Source organism: Tupaia chinensis, unplaced genomic scaffold (genome assembly GCF_000334495.1).
Source record: "Tupaia chinensis unplaced genomic scaffold, TupChi_1.0 Scaffold000335_1, whole genome shotgun sequence".
NCBI lineage: Eukaryota > Metazoa > Chordata > Mammalia > Scandentia > Tupaiidae > Tupaia > Tupaia belangeri.
This window is the reverse complement of record NW_006159829.1, coordinates 812,701-821,842: the sequence shown is the minus strand read 5'-3', so window position 1 is coordinate 821,842 and position 9,142 is coordinate 812,701. Positions and strand designations below refer to the sequence as shown.

At 39.5% G+C, this 9,142-nt stretch overlaps 1 protein-coding gene across 1 annotated transcript in view; it reads left to right on the top strand.

The window, feature by feature from the left end:
* GML (glycosylphosphatidylinositol anchored molecule like) overlaps window positions 1-4,701 on the top strand; it is an 18,772-nt gene extending 14,071 nt beyond the window's left edge. The window contains exon 4 of the mRNA XM_006152089.2: window positions 4,279-4,701. Coding sequence (XP_006152151.2) covers window positions 4,279-4,604 — 326 coding nt within the window. The 3' untranslated portion in view covers window positions 4,605-4,701. The remainder of the gene's footprint in view (window positions 1-4,278) is intronic.
* Window positions 4,702-9,142: the final 4,441 nt, after the last annotated feature.

Genomic DNA, 9,142 nt, shown 5'->3' with positions numbered 1-9,142 from the left:
GGGGTATCGGTTTAAGATTTTTTTTTTTTTTTTGAGAGGTTTTCGCTATAGGGCGCATGCGCTCACCAGACAGACAGAGACACAAAGACAGAAAGCGAGAAATCATCCCCTGGGGAGATGGTCACGCCGCAATCCCTTCTCCTCCATTCTCCTCTCAGGATCCTGGGCACGCACGCACACATGCCCGGCCTGAGTTTTAAGCCACCGGGTCCGGGACGCAAACCACGGTCGACTACATGGGAGTCCAGTGACATAGCCATTATGCTAACTGCTGGTTCCCGGTTGAAGATATTTTGATCAACTGGACTGGGGAGAAATGTTCACATATTCAAATGTTCACTTTGTAAGCTAAATAATGTGATTAAATGTACATTAAAAATTTTAAATTAAAAAATTTAAAAAAAAATAACCAAAAAAATGGCCAAATGAGCTTAACAGACTATTCTTCAAGGAAGACATACAAATGGCCAGAAAACTTTGTTCAAAATGTTCAACATCCCTTACCATAAAAGAGTTTCAAATCAAAACCACAATAAGATACCACCTAACCCCATTCAGAATGGCTAAGATTAAAAAATAATAATAAAAAGTATTGGTGAGGCTGAAGTGAAAAGGGAACTCTCTTGCACTGTTGGTGGAAATGTAAATTACTACAGCCACTGCGAAAAACAATATGAAAGTTCCTCAAAAAACTAAAAATAGAACTACCATACGATTCAGGAATTCCACTCCTGGATAGGAATATACTCAGTTGGAAAAACACTTGCACATCTATGTTTTTGCAGTCACTTTCACAGTTGCTAAGAAATGGAATCAACCCAAATGTTCATGAACATATGGCTGTTTTAAAAAAATTTGGCACATATACATTATGGAATACTACTCAGCCATAGAAAATGATGAGAACCTGGAGGGGAGGCAGGTTTCATGGTGATTAAAGTGCTGGACTCCCATGTGGTCTACTGTGATTCAAGTCCTGGGCCTGGTGGCTTGCTTTCTCACTTTCCCTCTCTTTCTCTTTGTCTGATCAAACTGGAAAATGATAATAAAGTTAAATAATTCTAAGAAAGAAAGGAAAAATAATGAGACCCTGGTATTTGATAGAAATTGGGTGAATATCGAAGATTTAATGCTGAGCGAAGCAAGCCAGACTATGAGAGAGGCATTGTATGTCTCCACTTAATATGTATGAAATGCCTGCACTCTATGGTATAAAGTGAAAGATTGCAAGGCATAAAAAGCATAGGAAGTAACTATGGATACCAGTGACTGCATGGGAGGAGGGCAGGAAATGGGGCAAAGAAGGGGGGAGTTGAAGGAGGAAAAGGCAAAATATTCAGTGGACAAAATGATGGAAAATTATGTTGATAATAATGTGTAATTCCTTTGGAATAACATATAGTATAATCATACTGGGAAAATTTTATATGTTATATGGATATACACTGATTGACTAAAACACATAACAAAAATTAAAAAAATAATACAAAGGGCTAGAGATAGCCAAGATCATGACAAAAAAGAAAAGCTGGAGGACTTATACTCCATAGTATCAAGATTATCTATATAGGTTCATTTATTAAGACCGTATAACCATCAGGATTGGAAAATAGAGCACTCAAGGGGAAAAGAGGATCAAAAAAAAAAAAAAAAATGTTCAGTTGACCTTACAGTGCGATAGGGAAAGATGCACATCTGCATTAAGAAATCAGGAGCATATTAGACATTTACACACAATGTCTGCACTAATCAAAAGCAATTTCAGATGTTTTGCAGATCTAAGTGTAAATAATGAATAAACAACATTTTTAGAGGAAAATGTAGATTTTGTGTCCATTGAATATTTATGTATTTTTTTATTTCAAGAGAACATGTGCACTCATCAGAGTTAGATGAGGGAGTGGGGTATGTGGTCACTCCACAGTCTTTCTCCTCCATTTCTATATCTTGTTAGGATTTGGGCATGTACACAGACATGCCCAGCGTGATTTTCAAGCTACTGGGAATGGGATTTACACCACTGTCTAGTGTGTAGGATCCAGCTCCCTTGACTATTATATTAGGTTATGTACCTGACCCAAATTAAGGATTTTTAAAAACTGAACAAAATAGTTCTAATTGAGTAAAAATGAAATTGATGAACTGGATAACATTAAATTTCACAACTTTTGGTCTTTAGAAGTTATCTATAACAGGAAAAATGAAGCCACATATGAGGAGAAGATATCTCAAAATACCTATCTGCAAATGACCCATATTTATAACATATAATGAGCTTCTTCCCACAAATCAATAAATAAGAAAACATCATTCAACAGAAATTCAAACAAATGATGTAAAAGAATTCTATCAGAAAATAAAACCTGAATGGGAACAGATGTAGGAAAAGTTATTCAATATCCTTCTCCCCTCCCCACTCCCATCTCTCCAATCCACCCTTGTGAACCAGAGATATTGATCCATAGGCTTCCATTTGACCCATTGATGGTTTTATTTTAAGAGGGTGCAATCATGCACACAAGACAAAGAGAAAACATTCCCTGTAGGAGCCTGATCGTGCCACAATCCTTCCCATCCATCAAGAACCTTAACAGGTGCATACGCTTTTGGTGGTGGTGTGGTAGGCCATATGTGATCTGGCTTCCTTTCCATGGTGCTTGACTACTGTACTATGGGGATGGCCTAGTGTCATTCTCCTTGAGGGAAATGTAATTTAAAACCATAGCACTACAGGAATGACTAAATGTCAAAAAATGGCCATACCAAGAGTTGTGGAGGTTTCCAACTGTACACAGTCCATTGGAGTATAGATAAGTTCAGCCCCACCTGGAAAACTCTTCAACAGTATTTTCTAAAGCTGTATGTTTGCATATCAAAAACGTGGTATTTCTACCCCTTGGTAGGTGCCTAATAGACTTTGGGCTCACCTTAAGACAAGTAAAAAACATTCATCGTAGCACTGTTTGGAGTTGATAAAAACTGGAAACAACCTGAATGCACATCAATTATGAACTATGGTATCATGGATTATTTACCACCGGAATACATGAGAACTGAGGATGAACAGCTAACAACAGCACACAACAATGGGGATGCATTTCATAAACACAAAGTAGAGCAAAAGAAGCCCTACACAAAAGCAAACACTGTATGATTTCCTTTTCATGACGTTCAGAAGAAGGCAAAACTAAGATATGGAGTTAGAAGTTGATGCACGTCCTGTCTTTGGCCTTGGCTGCTTTTCAGGGTCTGAATGGAGGAATGAGGAATTCAGGGCTTTCATTCAGCACTCTTTCTTGAGCTGGATGCTGATTGCATGGCTGCATGCCCTTTGTGGAAATCCACTGACCCTGCGACTTAGGATTATGTGCTTCTCTGTAGAATGCTGAATGAACTTCAGTAAACTTATTACATGGAAAATAAACAACAGATTCTGTCATTATTTCCTTGTCATGTTATTGAGGATGCAAGATCCAGAGCTCTGGACAGGTAAGTCAATTTTGTAAGCTCCAGAATAAGGTATTATGTAACCCTGGATAGACTACAGGGGAACAGAAGTAGTGATGGAGGCCAAGCTATTTAACCCAGGTAAACTTGAAGGTGGTCTCAGATGGAGCTTTGGTCAAGTAGCACTGGTTGGCAGAGGCCAGTGGGCAAGCACTCTAGGGAAGGTAATCACAATAGTTATGGAACCCTGGTTGGAAAGGTTCATCAGTTCTGTGCTGGAATAGGAGTTTGCGTTAAAGGCTCATGAGCATTTGTATATTGATCTGTGAGCCGGTCAGGTCAGTATACAGTGTACAGGCTGAGGGACGCAGGAAAGAGCTCACCTTAGAGGAGCCCTACCAACTGCAGAAAACCAGCTTAAGGCCACATTAATTCAGGTACTCCTGTCAAAGGTCTGTGTGATCTCTGGGACTAAATACAATGTGATTTCTATTACCGTTTAATTTCTAGAGCTCTAGAATTCTTAAGGCAGTAATTAACAGGACCCTTTTGTATAGCTGCATGTCAGTATCATCATACCATTTGGGGAGGGCCAGAGGCAGCATCAAGATGGCAGCATAAGTAGAAAATTGTCTCCAGAAGAAGTTATTCTTGGAGTACTTGTACTCTTTTGTAGATTTGAGTATTGTCTCAGGGTCAAGAGTTCTAGGCACCACTGTGGCATTTGAATGTAGTACATGTGCAGAAAGCTAGCTAGAGTTGAGTGTGAGGTGCATGTGCCCTTAGAAGCAGAAAGTATGAAATTATTGATTTTCCTTACTTCTTTTTTAGGTGTGAACTCACGTGAACTACTTATTTACAAGAACTGTACAAATAACTGCACATTTTTATATCCATCTGAAGTGCCTCCTGCAGCCCCCAAAAAAGCCTTCAAAACAAACAGTTTCTATTTCGTTCGTTGTTGTGGTGCCATGCGTTGCAATGAAGGAGGCCCTACTAATACCGAGAGGGACTTGTTACCTGATTATACAATTGAGGAAGAGCTGACAGAAGGAACTGTGCACTTGCGAGAGTCAAAGTTTTTACTAAGCTTTGCCGCCACCATCTCTATCATAGTCAGCAGTACCCTGACAGGAGACCCTCCTTGGAGGGCTTGATCTTCCCCATTCCTCTGAGCAGTTTACTCTCCACTCTTCCCTTGAGAACCAGAGGTCCCTCTCCGTGGGCCTTCATTTGGTCCATTGACGGTTTAAGACAGAAATAAAATTGTTTGGTGAAAATATTCATGAACCTTTGTTTGCCTTTGTGTGCTCAGGCCCTCAGTGGAGTGTCTACTTAGATATGTTTTTCTCTACCTATGGTGTACTCAGGGATTACTTTGTGATTTTTGGTATTTGAACTGTTCTTTCTCTTTTACAGTGTGGGCTAAATATTCATCATGCAAATATGCCAGGAACATCTTGCTACCTTAATATCAGGAGATTAAGTACCTTATTTTAAAAATTTTGCTACGGGGGGACCAGCAAATGGCGTAATGCTTATGTCACTGGTGTCAACCGTGTTTTGAGTCCCGGACCTGGCAGCTTAAAACTCACACTTGGTATGTGCGTGTGTACATGCCCAAAACCCCGAAGAGGAGAAAAGAGGAGAAGGGGTTATGGCGGGGGGGTGGGTGGTGGTGGTGGTGGTCGTGCTTGCTTTCTGTCTCTCCGGTAAGCACACACACCCTATAGCCAAAAGCTCTTTTAAAAACAAAAAACAACTCCTGCAGGGTATGTGCATTTGCCTAAGAGAGAGAGAATGCACCCCAAGGGCACATGACCATCCTGCAATCCCTTCTTTATTCTCCTCTTGGGATTTGGGGCATGCACGCACATGCACTCAACATGTTTTTCTGTTGTTGAGCCTGGGACTTGAACTGCACTGTCAGCCATTTGAGATCCAGCTGCCTTTACCATCACACTACTGGCTGACCCAAAATTGAGCATTTTGATTAAAAAAGTTACAGGAGAGAGTCTGCATATGGGCTGAAAGAGGTCTCTGCTGTGCTTGGTCACAGGTACCATGAGGTCACCTGAGACTCCATCTGTCCTTTGCAGTTCTCAGGTCAGTGATGGTGCCGAGTGACAAAATGACAATTGTACTGAAGGAATTGTGGTTTTGGACCATACATTTTAAATCATCATAACTAGGTTCGAACACTTTTTTGAAAGAGGTTTTTTGCCTTAGGACTCATATGCTTTCCAGAGAGAGACAGAGATAGAAACAATGAGAAGGAAAGTGAATAATCACCCCTAGGGGATGGCCACATGACAATTCCTTCCCTGTTCTCCCAGGATCTTGGGGCATACCTGCACACATTCACAGGGTGAATTTCAAGCAACCAGCTCCACTGGAAGTACAAGTGGACATGTGGGAGCCAGCAATGCAACTGCTACATTATCTGCTGTCCTTGTCAAACACATCTTTATTAATAAAAATAAAGGAACCATTACAATCAACACATTTTTGTCAAGGAGAAATAAGTTTGTTCACTGCTGTAGCATAAAATCTATGCTTTGGATGATGAACTCCTGGAAAACATCTTTTGTATTCTCATTTTGGAAGTGTTTTCCCTGAAAAAAAAGGAAAGTTGTTGAGATGCTTGAAGAAGTGGTAGTCAGTTGGCAAGAGGTCAAGTGAATATGGCAGATGAAGCAAAACCTTGTAGCCCAATTTGTTCTACTTATGAAGTGTTGATTGTGCTACGTTTGGTCAGATGCAGAGAAGAATGGGGCCCTTTCTGTTGAGCAGTGTCGGCTTTAGTAGTTCCACGTTTCAGTGCATCTCATTGATTTCTTGAGTATACTTCTGAGATACGATGGTTTTGCCAGGATTCAGAAAGCTGTAGCAGACCAGAGCCTATGAATCAGTGACCATGATTTTTTTTTTTTTTTTTTTGGTGCAACTTTGGCTTTAGGAAGTTCTTTGGAGCTGATTCTCTGTTTACCCACTGAGCTAGTTATTGCCAGTTGTGATATAAAATTTCAGTTTTTAGTCACATGACACAATATGATTGAGAATCGGCTCACTGTTTTTGCATAAGAGAAAACACTTTAAAACAATGTTTTTGATGTTGTTTTTTAATTTCAGGTAAGCTCATGAGACACCTTTTATAGATGTTTTTCACCATTCCACTTTGTTTCAAATGCCAAACAATTGTAGAATGGTCAATATTGAGTTCTTGGGGAATTTCTCATGTAGTCAGAAGATCAGCTTCAATTATTGCTCAGTTGTCAGTTTCCAGTGGTCAGTGGCTTTGCTCCTCATCTTCAAGACTCTTGTCCCCTTTGCAAAACTTCTTGAACCACCACTGCAATGTACGTTCGTTAGCAGTTCCTGGACCAAATGTGTTGTTGATATTGTCAAGTCGTCTCCTCTGCTTTACGACTCATTTTGAACTCAAATAAGGAAACCACTCAAATTTTGCTTTTTGTTTAACATCATTTTCATATCCTAAAATACATATAAAGAGCAGGTAATGTCATTAGAAAAAAAATGTGCATAAAATGATGTATAAGAAATCACATTTATTTAACAATATATTCAGTACCTTTTTTGCCAAGATGGTGCCGAAAGTGAAGAAGGAAGTTCCTGCCCCCTCCAAAGCTGAAGCTAAAGTAAAAGCTTTGAAGTTCAATAAGGCAGTGCTGAAAGGCATCCACAGTCATGAAAAAGTGAAGATCCGTACATCACCCACCTTCCGGAGACCCAAGACTCTGTGACTGCAAAGGCAGCCCAAATGTCTTCATGTAGTTGACCATGGTTCAAGTCCCGGACCCGGTGGCTTAAACTCATGCTGGGTGCATATGTGTGCGTGCCCAAGATCCCAAGAGGAGAATGGAGGAGAAGGGATTGTGGCCTTGCCATCCCTCCGGGGGGTGATTTCTTGCTTTCTGTCTCTCTGTCTCTCTCTGTCTGGCTGGCGAGCGCATGTGCCCTATAGCAAAAACCTCTCCAAAAAGAAAAAAGGAAGGAAATAAATGAACGTAAAAGCTGGCTCTTTGAAAGTATAAACAAAATCAATTTACCACTAGTGAGACTTATTAAGAAGAAGAGAGAAAGGAACCAGGTGAATCAAATCTGCAATGAAGCAGGCAATATAACAACAGACATAGTAGGAATACAAAACATCATTAGAGGATACTGTTAACATCGTTATGCCAAGAAACAAAACAATCTGGATGAGATGGACAGATTCCTAGACACATATAATCTACCAAGATTGAGCCAGGAGGATATAGAAAGTCTGAATAGGTCCATAACAAGCCAGGAGATCATATCGGTTATAAATAACCTCCCAACAAAGAAAAGCCCTGGCCCTGATGGCTTCACCTCTGAATTCTACAAAACTTTCAAAGAAGAGTTAGCTCCCATTCTGCTCAAGTTATTTCTGAAGATCCAGAAGGGTGAAAGTATCCCTAATTCATTCTGTGAAACCTCTATCACCCTTATCCTTAAAACAGATAAGGACAAGACAAGGAAGGAAAACTATAGACCAATATCTCTGATAAATATAGACGCAAAGATTCTCAACAAGAAACTAACAAATCGTATCCAACAACTTATAAAAAAGGTTATACATCACGATCAAGTAGGCTTTATTCCAGGAATGCAAGATTGGTTCAACATACACAAAACCATAAATGTAATACACCATATTAATAGGAAGAAAGATAAAAACCATATGGTCATATCAATTGATGCACAAAAAGCATTTGATAAGATACAACATCCCTTCATGATCAAGACTCTTCAGCAAAATCAGCATAGAAGGGTCATTTATGAACACAATAAAAGCCATCTATGAAAAAACCCAGAGCGAACATCATCCTGAAAGGAGAAAAGCTGAGAGCTTTTCCACTAAAAAGGGGTACAAGACAAGGATGCCCACTTTCTCCACTCCTTTTCAATATAGTACTGGAAGTCCCCACCAACACACTCAGAACAGAGGAAAAATTAAAAGGCATTCGAATAGGAAAAGACGACGTGAAACTCTCTCTATTCGCAGATGACATGATTGTTTCAATAGAAGATCCAATGGTTTCCATGAAAAAAATTCTGGAAGTAGTACATACATACATACAGTAAAGTTGCAGGGTATAAATCAATATACAGAAATCAATAGCATTTCTATATATGAACAACAGGCAGACTGAGATAGAACTGAAAAAAGTTATTCCATTTACCATAGCCACCAAAAGTATAAGATACTTAGGGATAAATCTAATCAAAGAAGTTAAAAACCTCCACAAGAAAAACTACGAGAAGATAAAAAAAAGAAATTGAAAATGACACAAAAAAGTGGAACGACATCCCATGCTCCTGGGTTGGAAGAATTAATATAATCAAAATGGCAATTCTACCCAAATTAATCTACATATTTAATGCAATGCCAATCAAAGTACCAGACACATTCTTCACAGATCTAGAAAATACAATCATAAAATTCATCTGGAATAATAAAAGACCCCATATTGCCAAAGCAATTCTACGCAAGAAGAGTGGAGTGGGTGGCATCTCACTCCCTGACCCAAAAATACATTACAAAGGTGTAGTAATCAAAACAGCATGGTACTTGCACAGAAACAGACATGTGGAACAATGGAACAGAATAGAGTCCCCAGAAATAAATTCCCAAACATACAGTCAACTG